Source organism: Mirounga leonina, unplaced genomic scaffold (assembly GCF_011800145.1).
Source record: "Mirounga leonina isolate KUSES-001 unplaced genomic scaffold, KU_Mleo_1.0 Mir_154, whole genome shotgun sequence".
NCBI classification, from domain to species: Eukaryota; Metazoa; Chordata; class Mammalia; order Carnivora; family Phocidae; genus Mirounga; species Mirounga leonina.
The window spans coordinates 3,555,520-3,571,436 of NW_023270389.1; the positions used below are offsets into that span (position 1 = coordinate 3,555,520).

Genomic DNA, 15,917 nt, shown 5'->3' on the forward strand with positions numbered 1-15,917 from the left:
TTAACATGAGGCATTTAAAACATAGATAGAACCAAAGAAAAAAAATTTGGCTCATTCAGAGATTTTTTTCAGAGATCTCATTACAAAACTGAATACATATTTTGAAAAAGATCTTTTAGGAACTGCTTTATATGGACTAAATTTGACAAATATCAGTTCAGCAGCTTGTAGAAAACTAAGTGCCCACAGAGAATTAGGAAATGTTGATTATTACATGTATACATGTAAATCCCTCAGGTTTTCATAAATAAGATTATTGTAAGGGTTGTTCTACAGATATCAATTCTCATTAATTTTTCTACTGGTTATAGAACATCTAGTACATAAATATGCATATATAAGAATGTGTACATTATACATTATGTATAATAGATAGATTCATTCAATGCAATCTCAGTTAAAATCCAGGTAGAGTGTTTTCTTAGATATTAAGAAGCTAATTTTAAATTTTTATGAAAAGACAAGGGACTAGGCAAAACATCTTGAAAAAAAGAGAACAAATTTAGAGGACAGAACTGCTGATATACATTTCCAGACTCACTATAACGCTAAAAAAAATCAAGATAGTGTAGTATTGTCAAAAGAATAGATACATAGATGGGCGCCTGGGTGGCTCAGTTGGTTAAGCGACTGCCTTCGGCTCAGGTCATGATCCTGGAGTCCTGGGATCGAGTCCCGCATCGGACTCCCCACTCGGCGGGGAGTCTGCTTCCCCCTCTGACCCTCCCCCCTCTCATGCTCTCTCTGTCTCATTCTTTCTCTCTCAAATAAGTAAATAAAATCTTAAAAAAAAAAAAAAAGAATAGACACATAGATCAATGGAACCAAATAGAGTACAAAAATAGACACTTATATTTATGGCCAAGCCATTCAACAGAGAGAAGAAAGTATTTCTGGCAAATGGCACTGGGAAAACTGGAAACAAATGGGCTAAAAAAATCTTGCATCATACACGAGAATTAACACAAAATGGATCATAGACCTAAATGTAAAACCAAAAACAATTATCTCCCAGAAACTAGAAGAGAACATCTTTATGACCTCTAGTTCAACAAAAATGTATATGCTATAACATCAAAAGTACAGTATCTAAAAGAAAAAAAAAAGATAAATTGAACATCACCAAAATTGATTGCTTTGCAAACTCAGCAAAATTAAGGAATGAAAAGAAAAGCCATTCTGGGAGAAAATATTTGTGAGACATGTATCCAGCAAAAGACATATCCAGAATACATGAAAACTCAAAATTCTTAAAACCACAATGAGATATATCACCGTAACACATCTATAAGAACAATCACATTTTTTTTAACAAAACAGCTGGTGAGGCCAAATGCTAGGGAAAGTATAGAGCAACTAGATCCCTCCTATAGGGCTGGTGAGAATACAAAATGGTGCAGCCACTAGGGAAGAGTTTAGCAGTTTCTTATAAAGTCAAACATACCCTTAACATGTCATCCAGCAACTCCACTCCTAAGTATTAACCCAAAAGAAATGAAAGTTTGTTTATATCACTAAATTCTATACCTGAAGCCTATTTTAGCATACATGTTAACTAACTAGAATTTAAATAGAAACTTGGGGAAAAACTGAAGGTTTATGATCACAACACCTGTAAACAAATATTTATAGTGGCTTTATTTATAAAACTGTAAACAACTCAAAAGGCCTCTAGCTGGTAAAGGGATAAATGAACTTGTACATCCATGCAATGAGCTACCACTCAGCAATGAAAATGAATAGTATACACTCAACGCAGATTAATCTCAAATGCATTGTGATAAAGGGAAGGAGCCAAAAGCTACATATTCCATTTATATGACTACTGTGGACTGAATGTTTTTGCTCCCTGCCCCTCTCATTCCCATGTTGAAACCTCACCTCCCAATGTGACAATACTAAGAGATGGGGCTTTGGGAAGGTAATAAGAATTAGATGAGCTCACGAGTGTCATTATTTCCCTTCTAAGAGTCTGGAGAGAACGTCTTCTCTCTGCTGTCTGCCATGTGGAGATACAGAGAGAAGCAGTCATCTACAAAGCAAACACCAAGTCTTCCTGACCTAGACCTCAGACTCCCAGGCTGCAGAGGTGTTACATATAAATGTGTGTTGTGTAAGCCACCTCTTCTGTGATACTTCTGTTATAGCAGCCTGAATGAATTAAGATAGAAATTAGCATCAAGGAGTTAGGGGTATTACCCTAATGAATACTTAAAAATCTGGGAGCAGCCTTGAAACTGAGCAATAGGCAGAGGCTGCAAGAGTTTAAGAGAAAGTATTTTGTGCCTAAGAAAATCTCAGTCCCAGGTGGATGGAATGTGGTAGTGACCCAGATCTGTAGGGTGATCTTCAGTAGTAACTTTGACTCATCACTCTACTCTTGCCAAACTCAACTCCAAGTAGATCAGGAGAGCAGTGTGGGCCCATGGAAGTCCACTGGAACAGACTTGCCCTTCTCGGTCTTCTGGACTCTGTGAAACTTAGAACAGGTGAATGGAGGGGCTTGGAGAAACCCAGGAAAGGATGGAAGACCTGGGCTGACCTGAAATTCGCAGAAATGTTAGGCTGACCCAAGCCTCAGGGGGATGGAATTAGCTTATGGTTGAGAAAGGGAAGACATTTAAGTTATGTAAAAGCTTGTGAATAAATGACTTACGAGTCCAAGGCATAGGAAAAAAATAATAAGGGAACAGGAGATCTCGCCTACTCTACCCTCCGCCTCAAAAATATATATGCACCGAGGAGTCTGGCTGAAACCCTGTGTGATTTTCAGACCCGAATGCAGGAGATTACAAAGGCTTTCCCAGGAAGGTTACCCCGGGAAAGCCATCCCTGGCACCAGGTCTCAGCCCATGCACTGAAGCGTCTAAGAGAGTTGCAGCAAGGACTAAGGCTCCTTTGCCCACTCATACCCTTTGCATGGTTCCATTTGCCCCAGCAAATGCACTCCTACATCTCTATTTGCAGCCTTGGGCCAAAGTCCTCTTCAGGCATCCTTTCTGAGGCTTCTTTAGGGGAAGAGAGAGAGAAACTCTGGGGTCACTTCTCCCCACTCTGACTTAGTCCACTCTGTATCCTCCTCTCCATCTCAGGGCCTATAAAACTGCTGGAGCCTTTTGTTCAGGGCTCCTTCGACAATAAAATGACCCTCACATCTGCACTGATGCACCGGACCCTTGATCAGTGCTCATTTTCTCAGGGAATATGATAGGGGCCTGGGGGAGATACTTTCTCTGCTTTTAGCATTTTGCTCATACTATCAGCAAATGACTATCACAGTAAGTGATCAAAAGCTTCACGGTTACGTTCATTTGGGCTCAGTTTTGTTTTAATCTGCTACTCTGACACTCACTGTTCAGCTGAACCCTTGACACACTCAGAGATTCAGGGAGGGGGCAGAGCAGGTTTCTACTATCTCCATTTACAAATCAGTGTAAAGATGTCTACAACTACTGCCTTAGAACTGAAGTATTTTGGACCCCCAAGGCAGTCAGAGTTATTGTCTTATCGTGTTTCTGGTGCTTCTATTTATTTCCCCTAAGTGAGTGATATTAATCTTTTTAATAGAATCTGGGGTGCTTATGTTTTAGCAAAATCAATGTTCTACTTTACAGAAATTAATGTGCCAATTCGAAGTTTATCCATTGGAAACTGGAAGGAGAGAAATGAGCTGACCCAGTCCCACCAGGAGAAAGGAAGGTGAATATAAAAATTAGTGTATGGGGGTACAGACCGTGTTCAATTTGACTCAATTCCTCAGAATAAGATTTTCAGGAATAGGCTCCTCAGATGTATCTGACCTCTTTATTCATGATCTTATTTGGTTTATAGTCATATGACTAGGAACAGAGACCAGTATGTAAAATGGTGTCCTCCTGGATCAGAATTAATTTAGAGAAACTCCGAGGCTGTGAAAGCAGAGGAACAATATCATTATTAGGGGAAAAGTCTTATTATTCCATCATCACACCCCCAGACAAAACATAACATCATCACTAATTTTTAATTCCACTAGTGTATCTCCTCCTCCTGAGCCTAATTCCACTCAGCCATTCATGTAATCTTGAACATGTCCACAAATACTGTTATTTAAGTCAATAGAAGGAGCACAAGCTAAGTGTCATTTTCTTCTACCCCGTAGGCAACTCACTTTCCCCCTGACACAGGACAAGCCTGCATCTTGGATGCACATGCCTTCTCCTCTTACCTCCCGCAGAGATGAAGGGGAATCCTTTCCCGGGTTTATGTGGCTGAAGCCCCTTCAGTTCATCAGGTGGACCATTGTGCCTGTTTCTAAAGCCTTCTTGGGAAGATTTCTCTACTGGATATTTCCCTGATGACCAGAGAAAAACATCAGTTCCATTTCCCCACAGATTAATTAGTGGGATTTCCTACTCTGATCTTTCCTTGTTGGTTCTCCTTAGTGAGAGGAACTCCAAGAGTCCTTTTAAAGTATGAGCCTCCTTTGATAGATTTGCTCAGGATAAATAGATTATATGAATACATACTATTTTTTCCAGTTTTATTGAGAAAAAAATGACATTCATCACTGTAAAAATTTAATATGTACAGCATGATGGTTTGATTTACATTTATTGTGAAATGATTATAATAGGTTCATCTAACATCCCCCTTCCCATGTAGATATAATGCAAAGAGAAGAATAAAGAAAAAAAGAAAAAAAATTTTCTCCTTGTGTTGAGAAGTCTTAGAATTTCCTCTTAACACCTTTCCTATATACCATACAACAGCATTAGCTCTAATCATTCATTATGTCATTAAATCTCTAGGACTTATTTATGTTATAACTGGAAGTTTGTACCTTTTTACCACCTTCCTCCAGTTCCCCATCACCTCTACTGGAGTCAAATCTTTTTCTATGAGTTTTGCTTTTAAAAATTCCACATAAAAGTGAGATCATATAATATTTGTCTTTCTCTGTTTGACTTATTTTACTTAGCATAATGTCCTTAAGGTCCATCCATGTTGTGGCAAATGGTAGAATTTCCTTTTTCATGGCTGAGTAGATATCTAGTGGAATATTACACACATATATATATATTACAACATATATATATATATATATTCCTTTACCACCAGTTCCAAATACAAACCATTTATTACCCCACTCTTTGAGCCCATATATGTGATTAGTTCCAGTGGTTCCACTGAAGATTTCAGCACAACGGGAGGAGACCAATAATCTCTATTGCAAAGGAAACGGCACAATCCTAACTCTTCCCTGTATCCTAGCCCCTTACAAGGTGATTTGGCAGCTCTCCCCATCAAGAAGTGGAGTCTCTTTCCCTCCTCTGAGTCCCTCTCCTGATATGATTTAGCCACTGAATACAACGGAAGGCATCATGTGCCAGTTCTGAACCTGGTGCTCAAGAAGCCCTACATACCTAGGCTCTGTCTCAGTGCCCATACCAGGCACTGTATGAACAACAGAGACTAGCCTGTGGAAGGGGAAGGAACAGAGGGAAGAGAGTACAACACTCTTAGTTAATACCAGACTGGTTCAACTAGCTTCGGACCCTGGATACACGAGTGAACCCGGACAAGAAGAACCACCTACTTGATTCCAGCCCAAATTGTTAACCCATAAATTACGAGACAAATAGTTTCTGTTTTAAGTCGCTAATTTTGGGGAAGGTATTTTCTTTAGTGAAAGATAATGGATATGGTCTCTTAAACCATTCTTTCCACCCTACTTATGTTCCACTCTGATCCACTGTGGGTACAACAATAAAATGTTATTCTAAGAATATAGCTGCTTACTTAAATCTCTCCAATGTCCTCACTTGGCAATTGGGATAAATTCCAATATCCCACAACATGACCTCCAAGGTTCTGCATATCTTGCCTCTAGCCTTCATCCCATGACTCTTACTGTCTCCCATCCACACATCTGTGCTTGGTTCCTTTAGTGCCCTGGGCTGCTTATCACCTCAGGGCATTTGCACAAATGATTTCTCTTTCATACTTTCCTGGCTGATTCCTTTTTAGTCTTCAAGTGTCAACTTAAATGCTGCTACATCAAAGAAGACTTCTCTGGCCCTACTTCTAAATAGATATGCACTTTTATTAATTCTTTTGACACATTTTGTTAAATCACTTTAGAAAAGATGGTGCCACTTCGACATCTCATCAGTGCTGTCGGAGAGTGTGTATTTTCTTCAACACATTTAAACTATCATTTTTAAAGGTAAAACTTGGTTTTTAATAAAATACAATACTTTATTATAAATACATTAGAAACGATAGGTAAATACAAAGACAAAAATAGAAGCAGCCTGGGGCACATGAGTGGCTCAATCCATTAAGCATTCGTCTCTTGGTTTTGGCTCAGGCCTTGATCTCAGGGTCTTGAGATCAAGCCCCATGTGGGATTTCACCCTCAGCATGGAGTCTGCTTGAGATCCTCTCTCTCTCTCTCTGCCCTTCACCCCCCTCTCTAAAATGAATAAATAAGTCTTTAAAAAAATAGAAATGGCCTGTTAAATTTTCATCCAAAGGTAATTAGAGCTAAAGACTCATTAAGTTAAAGTTCTTTTTGTGTTCATACTTAGAGTCACAACCCTTTAGTGAGTGGTGGAATCAGTTCCAATGTTTTTAACAAAATAGAATAAGGGAGAAAAAAAGAATACAAAAGATAAGAAACACCACATGGAGTAATTGTAAGTTTTGTTTTATAAGATGTGTTTGTTACAAATACAGGAATTAATACGTACGCATATGGGTCCTATATTATGATTTAAAAGATATTCTTTATTGTGAATCACAGTTAACATATATTAGTGATCCCGCTTGCTCCTTAATACCTCATTTCTCTACTTTCATCGGTAGTAAAAGTCCATGAAAGAATTGTCTGTACTTGGAATTTCCAACTTCCCTTTGATCCTTTCCTATGAAATTACTCAAGTCAGGCTTTTGCCTGCAACACTTCATGCACATTTCTCTCACTGAGTTCAATACTGGCCTCCAGGTGGTCAATTTTCAGACTCCATCTTACTTGACTATTTGCAGGATTTGGCAGAGTTCACCACTTCTTCCTCCTTTATTTATTGTGTTCATTTGGCTTTCGGGACACTTGGGATTTTTTTTTCTATCTCGTTGGTCACTCCTTCTGAGTCACATTTTCTGATTCTTCCTATTTTCCCCAAATCCGTAACAGTACAGTACCCCAAAACTCATACCTTGGCTGGTTTTCTCCAGTCTTGTGCCTTCAAATACATATTTGCTGATGCTTGCCCTGTACATCTTCCTCCTGGGCTCCACTCCCAAATGTCTAACTCATGTACCCACTTGGTCAATATTTTAGATGTGTAATAGTCCACTTACGCTTAAAATGTGCAAAACTAAACTTCTGATTTTTCTCCTCCCAACATAACCTTCTTGAAGTCTCCTCGTGTCAGTTAGTGGCAACTCCACCCTTCCAGCTGGTCATCTTTGACTCTTCTCTTTCACACTTCATTCTCAATCTGTCAGAAAACCCTGTTAGCTCTGTTGTCAAATTACATCTAGAACTGACCCACATTTCTTCACCTCCATTGTTACCATTCTGACCTGAGCCACCATCATCTCTCCCAGGATTATTACAATAGCCTCCTGAGGACCCCAGCTTCCCCCCGCCTCCCTTCTTTGTCTTCTCAAAAGGAAACAAGCATGGTTCTTTTAAAATTCAAATCAGATAATAACCTTCTTATGCTCCAAACTCTCGATGGCCCCCATTCTCAGAGTAAGTTAGGGAAATATAAAGCCTTACATTGGCCTTCAGGGCCCTTTAGGATCCTTGCACTCATCTTGCAGTGGTCTAACTCCACCTCCAATCCCTTTCAACCACAGTGGCCTCCTTGAGTCCTTGAACAAGCCAGTGCTTGCCCACCTCGGGGCTCTCTCACTAGCTTTTCCTGCTGCCTGGACTATTCTCCCTCCACATGTCCATATGACTAACTCCTTGTCCAAACCCTTGTCCATATGTGACCTTCTAAATGAGGTCCAACATGACCACTTGACTTAAGATTATGATCTCCTTACTCCTTCCAGAACCCCTTTTCCTGCAACGTTTTCTTTTCTATTTCCCACAGAACAGTTTCATGTAATTTGTTCGTTTTCTGGTTTATTATGAATGTGTATTTTAAAAAATATCTCCCCTCACCATAGTGTTAGATACATAAAGGCAGGAAATTTTTCTCAATTGTAGTAGCCTCGGTATTTGTTTCAGAAATGGGTCACATAATAATTTCTGTAGTGGTTTAGCATCTTTTAAACTCAGCAAGATTTTAGAGCTAACTATATAAATGTGTAATAGAATCAAAACATGTTATTTATATTTTGCTCTAAGGAATTTATATATATTTATATTTTATGTATTTGCATTATTTAAGACAGTTTGATCTATTAGAATACCAAATCTAACTTGTAATTCTAATTTTAAATTTGTAATAGAGCAAATCATTAATATTTTTTTAAAATCAACTTCACTGAGGTAAAATTTATAGTTAATGAAATTCAAAATATTAGGCTTGTTATTTAAAATTGAAATTTTACCATGTCTATCACAGTATGGAAACATTTAAAAGGATTTGGGATTAGGCATATTCGTAATTTTTTTGTTTATTCTCTTTATATTATAAAGGTTGTTTTTAAAACCTGCGAAGGCTTTATTAAGTCAGAAAATTGAGGTGCTTAAAAACAAAAGAGTGTATATCATATTTAAATGTAGTTTAAAAGGATTTAACTGACAAGTTTATAAATCAGACCAAATATTTGTCAAACATCTCTAATAACAAATGATAAAGTCTATTAGATTTATAAATGGAATACTAAGATTTTAAAGCAGGAATTCAAGTATCAAAGAACTAGATTCCTTAATATTTACCTCAAATAAATTTAGTTTGATTTTATAACCAAAGAAACTTCTGTATAATTTTCTTTACACAGAAATGTTTTTTCTTAAGTTTCCAAAAGCTCACGAAAATATAGGAGAGGATTTGCATTTCCAGGAGTGAGGGGATAAAGGATGCTGCTGGTTCCCCAGGACCCAGCTAGCTCTTCTCCCTCATCAACACTCCCAAATGGGTCCAAGAATTTATCCAGCTTCCTGGCTGGAGCTGACCAAGACTTGCTTCTTGTGTCCTATCCTACTGGTATTTTCATTCTCCACACCTATCTCTTCTTCACCCACCTCTCTGGCTGGCTTCTTACTCTATGAAACCCCTGACAATTGACCTGTGTTCTTGGTTTGCTTCCCGCAGAAGCTGAGCCAACATTTCTTTTTCTGGAGACCTTTCACTCAGCCCCTAAAACTACTAGTGTACTTTGGGAGGAAGGCAGAGACCTTTATCCCAGAGGATAGAATGCATGTGATCTTTTTGAGTATAGGTTCCACAGCAGAGAAGGAGCTAGGGAGAAACAACCCGGGGCAGAAAGGCAATAAGAACAAAGACACCAAGGGGAGACTGATGATATTTTGATACAACCTAACACAAACAGAGCATTTTTTTTTTAATTTTATTTATTTATTTGACAGAGAGAGACACAGCGAGAGAGGGAACACAAGCAGGGGGAGTGGAAGAGGGAGAAGCAGGCTTCCCGCGGAGCAGGGAGCCTGATGTGGGGCTCGATCCCAGGACCCTGAGATCATGACCTGAGCCGAAGGCAGACGCTTAACGACTGAGCCACCCAGGCGCCCCAAACAGAGCATTTTAATATAGTGATGTTAATTTTAAAAATGGGCATGTATATGTCTTTACATAATTTATGCGTTTTTTGCTTTGGTCCCAGGCCTATATATTTCATCTATTTAATCTTTCAGTTTCCAAAAGTGTCCGCTCTGGAATTTTTAAGAAAATGTGATGGGTGCCTGGGTGGCTCAGATGGTTAAGCATCTGCCTTCGGCTCAGATCATGATCCCAGCATCCTGGGATCGAGTCCCACATCGGGCTCCCTGCTCAGCGGGGAGCCTGCTTCTCTCTCTCTCTGTCTCTTATGAATAAATAAATAAAATCTTTAAAAAAAAAAAAGAAAAAAGAAAATGTGAAACATAACCACAATGGCGTTGATGACGGCAGGATGACACAGACGTCACGAAGCCAGTGGCTGCATTGTCACGGTCACGTGTTAGACCACGATCTGGGATGAATGTTAGCAATCAGAGCTCCTAATGCAGGCTAAAACTACCTCACCGCTGCACAGCTTGTTAATTTTTTAAACTGAAAAAAAAAAAAAAAAACAACCTGATATAAGTGTATTGTGGATATAAAATAAAAGAGCAAGAAAGGAGAGTGTTTCGATGTGTAAGAAATAAGTATGATAATTGTTCAGCCTGGTGTTTTCCATTGATTTGCAGAAGAGAATACCACCCTATGTGGAGCTACAAAGGGGAAAAATATCCTATTATAATCTGTAAATGATATCAAGATGGGTGAATCACAGAAGACCTCCCCCATCAGATCAAACAATAGTTCTTAGTTGAGAAAGTTGGGAAAAAATACCCAAACAGCAACATGAAAAGTGTACATAGTAATTTCAGAAACTGATTTGTTAGCATTTTAAACTTACAGAGATATTCTTTGAGTAGATGTATGTGAAGTCTCATTGACTACCGGAGACACTGAACCTTTATTGAAAACAGAGAACTCTCCTGATGGCATCTTTCATATCTTTGTTCCTCAGACTGTAGATTATCGGGTTGAACAGTGGGGCGAGGACAGCAAACATCAGGGCGGTGGCTTTGTCCAGGAGATGTAGGAATGTGACAGAGAAACGCAGGTACATGAGGGCCACACTGCCAAAAAACAGCAAGAAAATAGCAATGTGGGCTGCACAGGTGGGAGAACGCCTTCTGACGGCTCTCCCCGGAGGGAATCTTCAGGATCACGGTGATGATTCTTAAATATGAAAGGCTGATGATAGACACAGAAGTCAGGATGGAAATAGCATGGATCACGTCTTCAACCAGAATCATGGACGTGTCTGTCCAGGCCAACCGCAGCACGGGTTCAAAGTCACAGAAGAGTCGATGGATTTGGTTGGGGCCACAGAAGGGAAGAGTAGAAATCCACACAATCTCTGGCAGCAGAATAAGGAGGCCAAAGACGCAAGAGCCAGGGGAGAGCTGGACGCACGGCCGAGGGGTCATAATGATTGCATAGCGGAGGGGGTTGCAGAGGGCAATGTACCTGTCGATGGCCATCACCGTGAGGACTAGGGCTTCTGTGACCCCAAGCGAGTGGAAAAAATACATCTGCAGGAGGCAGCCAGTAACGGAGATGGTCTTCTTCTCACTGATGAGGTTGGAGAGCGTCTTGGGGATGGCCGCTGTGGTGTACCAGATCTCCAGGAAGGAGAAGATGCTGATGAAGTTGTACATGGGATTGTGGAGACGGGTGTCCAGCCGGACAGCAGAGAAGATCGTGAAATTTCCGACAATAATGAACACATAAATAAACAGCAGAGGAATGAAGAGTAAGAGGCTGCCATTCTCAAACTGAGGAAAATCAGAGAAACAGAACTCGGCCACCACTGTCCGGTTCTCCTGATCCATGTTTTCAGCGGGTTTGCTTGTTTGCTGATGAATCAAGTACAGTCAGAAACCCCCCTGCATTCAAATAACACATAGCTCAAGAGCTTTGAAATGAGGTCCATTAAGTGAAATATGTATGTGGGTTGCTTTGCAAACTGTAAAGTGATCCTGTCTAATTTGCAAATACTTATCAGGAATTATGATATCTTACATTATCACCTATTCTGTTAAGCTAAGCAAATAATTTTGCTATTTGGACATTTAATTTGGTACAAACTCCTCCGAGTGGCATTTTGGCAATTTTTATTGAGACTCTTGAGTCTGTTTACAGCTGCCTTTCACCATAGAGCATAAGGAAAATATTCTGAATATTAAAACATTATGTACAAAGATTCATTGGAATATTTATTATAATAGCAAATTAGAAACAACTTAGGTAGGTAGGCATTTTTATTGTTCGAGATGAAATGTTGAAGGCATAAAAAATGAGTTGTGACAAAATGGTCCCCTCTGTGGGTAAGAATAAGACCATTTAAAGGGTGTCTTGGGACACCTGGGAGGCTCAGGTCATGGTCCCAGGGTCCTGGGATCGAGCCCCGCATCAGGCTCCCTGCTCAGCGGGAAGCCTGCTTCTCCCTCTCCCTCTGCCTGCCACTCTGCCTACTTGTGCTGTCTCTCTATCTCTCTGTCAAATAAATAAATAAAATCTTTAAAAAACAAAAAAAGAAAATATAACAGCTTAGAGCCACGCACTATGTCTGTGTGTGCAAATTCACCTTAACCTGTACCAAAGAGGATTAGTTAATGGTTGTATACAAATCTAGAAATCAGACTTTAGGAGTGGTTTGGTGACATTTGAAAGACTCAGCAGTGGTCTACATCCAACAGCAGGTCTGGCAAGAGCTTCAGATACGCATATCTGTACCCGCACCATTGGGTTCATTAATTAGCACAGAGCAGGTCTTCTCGAGAAACTGACACTTGGACCAGGTAATTCTTTGCTGGGGGTGAAAGGTGGGAAGCTTTCCTGTGCATTGTTGGATGTTTAGCAGCAATGCGGGCCTCTGTCCACTAGGTGTCAGCAGCACAAGCCCCTCTCCCTGTCATGATCACCAAAATGTCTCTGGAAATTGCCAAATGTCCCTGCAGGGGAGGAGAGGGAGTAAAATTGCCCCAGTTGAGAACCAGTGGCATACAGAACATTAGAATTCGTGGGGAGTGAGGGGGGACTGAAAAACCCGGTGACCAAGATATGTGGATTGGCTAGAAATACACCTAAACTCTCCCCTGAAGTGATAAAATAAGACAGTGAGCCAAGTCACCTCTAAAGCTGGGAGGGCACAGTGGGTCCATGATGTGTCCGGTCCTGTGCTCACCCTTAGCACAGATCCATCACCTGATCTCCAGCACCGCATTTGCTTCTCTACCAGGGAGAATTATTACATCTTATCTTTGATGGAGACTTTTATTCCTTCTAATCAGAGAGCTGAAAGTACAGAGATTTGGGTGAAGGGGATTAGGAGACACCAACTTGCAGTTATAAGTCATGGGAATGAAAAGCACAGCACAGGAAATAGAATCAATAGAATCAATAATATTTTCATAACGGGGCACGGCGACAGAAGACAGCTACACTTATCATGGTGAACACTGCGTAACATATACAATTGTCGAATCACCATGTTGTGCACCCCAAACCAACATAACATTGTATGTCAATTATACTTCAATAATAAAGAAGAAAGAATAGAGTTGGGACTTGCATGAGCTTCTAAGAACAGCTTTGATAATGTTTTCTGTGCCTGCTTACTCATAAACGTTTGCACATGGGGCAGAATTCTGAGACTTGCCTCCACTGTAGGAAAACGCCTGCAGGTGACGTTGTTGGAGACGGAACTCCACAATGACGTGATGACGACACTGTGACAGGAATCATAGTGCAGTATACGAGCCCAGAACATCAACATGCACCCTTTAAACTTATGCAACGTTAAATGCCAATTATATCTCAATCTTTTTAAATTAAAATACGTAAATGGAGAAAACTACTGATACCTACCAAAAGGAGTCAGACAATTGTGAACTGGCAAAAGATATAAAAAGTAGATAAAATTCTTTTGAAACCAGAATACCAGAGGATTTAAACAGAAAGTCAGCTTGGTATATGACAACCAAATATTTTTAATTTATTTTTGTTCTCGTTTTTTATAGATACATTAGAATATTAAATCTGTGTTGAAACAGGAGAAATATAAGAGACAAAATTTCCCTTTGCTCTTCTTTAAGAAAACTTCTACCTGAAAAAAATAGAGATTCACAAGAAACCATAATGTATGCTCTGATGGTTTCTTGCCTTAGTTACTCTTACCTAGACTCACTGTTTTCAAACTTAGTTTGTCCCAATTTACCCTCCACCCAGCTTCTGGAATAATCTTTCTTAAATACAAAGCTGTCAATACTGTGTCTGAAAACAGACCTGGAGGAGGATCACACAGGCTTCCAAATAGAGCCTGAACTTCTTAGCATGATCAATAATATGAATGTATATGAGATTTTTCAATCATTTTGGCATCCCAGTATCTCTTGGTTCTATTACCCCCTATATGATTTCCTCATATGACAGAAGTTAACGCTGTTCTAATGTTCTCGTTTCTTCTCTCAGAGGCAGATGGGAGATAAATAGGGAAATTAACACTAAGCTCAGTGGCAGTACATCTTGGAATTAGGAGATTGAAACTCAGAAAAGGTGAAAACTGGCAAGAAAAACTACTCTGAAAGAGAAGAGAAACTTGAGTCTTAAGGAAGGAAAAAACATACACATAGGAAGGCAATTTGAAGTAGATACTTGGGCCCAAAACCATATCTAACTGGACTCATATGTTTTCTGGAAGAATGGATAGCCTGGAATCTCAACTAGCAAGCTCCGCGGGTTGCCACAGCATTGCTTTATCTTAAGACCATTTTCTGATTTCCAACTTTTTGAGGAACCTCCATACTGTTTTCCAGAGTGGTTGCACCAGCTTGCATTCCCACCAACAGTGTAGGAGGGTTCCTCTTTCTCTGCATTCTCGCCAACATCTGTCGTTTCCTGACTTGTTAATTAAAAAAAAAAAAAGCATTTTTTGACTTGACTAAATAAAACGCAAGCATCCTACATCAGAATTTAACCCAGAAATCAGTGGCAGTGAAAAGAGTCATAGAGCTAGGGGCACAGACAAAATTTAATAGATGTTTGGTGCGGCCGTCAGTAGTCCTGGGGCACAAATCCACCAATCCCTCATCACTGAGCTGCGGTCTTTCCCCCTACCTCACGTGTCTGTAAAACCTCAATGAAGTTTCCACAGGTCTTCACTGAAAACCAACAGAAAAAGAATTGGGGTTCTGTGGCAGTCTTCCCCAATAGATAGCCAAAGATACCGCCCATGCACCCTCCAAAGTACAGGGCCCACCCCTCATCCCATAGGCACCTCTTTCAGGACCTAGGGGGCCACATCTGTTTGCCAAACGTCTTCATCTCCATTGTTCTGAAGTCCAGCAAACAGGACTGTTATAACTGCAACCACGACGCTGGGTGTCTCAGGGAATCATCCAATGGGAGAAAGGCTTTCTTCGGGGAGGATCTTCCCAGTCCCTGGGAAAGCAACTGCATGTCCTATGTGGTTAATTAGGGGAGAACTTGCTGCCATGCTTGCCTTTTGGGAGGTGGCCCCACCTTCAGGAAGCTAGGTCTTTGAGTCAGGCTAGACCTCAGATGGAAAGAGACACCTGGTCTTCTTTTCTGTTCAAGGGTTGAGAGAATTGTTTCCATATAAAGTATCTGCTGAGACGGAGGAAAGATAAGGAACACGAAGAGACGAGCTAACAAAATGTGGTTCGAAGACAGAAGGTTTTCTCCACTTCGCAATGAAGCAGCAGTTCAGTGACATACAGCAACTCTGAGGGGCATGATTGAAGATTCTGCCAGCAGTGGCCCAGCATGGCTCTGCAGAACTTCTCAGGGGGGTCCAGGGGGTCACAGGGCCATTAGCAGTCATGGCAGGAATGAGGGGCTCCCGTCCACGTATGTCACATGCTTCGGTGGTCCCAGCGGCAGGTGTCCCTAAGGGGCTGGAAAGGAAAGGGTTTGAGGACAGCCTTTCTTGCCACAGGAAAGATATATGGATGAGCACATACAAGCTAGCCCTTGGAGAGACCTGGGGTTCAACAAGCCCCCCACATAATGAGTGGGGAATACAACCAGAGGGATTCCTTCCTTCCTTCCTTCTTTCCTTCCTTCCTTCCTTCCTCCCTCCCTCCCTCTCTCTCTCTTTCTTCTTTCTTTCTTTCTTTCTTTCTTTCTTTCTTTCTTTCTTTCTTTCTTTCTTTCTTTCTTTCTTTCTTTCTTTCT

At 40.5% G+C, this 15,917-nt stretch overlaps 1 protein-coding gene across 1 annotated transcript; it reads right to left on the reverse strand.

Annotated features, from left to right (window-relative positions):
* Window positions 1–10,626: 10,626 nt before the first annotated feature.
* On the reverse strand, window positions 10,627–11,551 carry LOC118013773 (olfactory receptor 6K3-like). Its single transcript, XM_035009579.1, is given in 2 exon segments — window positions 10,627–10,836; window positions 10,838–11,551. Coding segments are annotated over 2 exon segments (924 nt in total).
* Window positions 11,552–15,917: the final 4,366 nt, after the last annotated feature.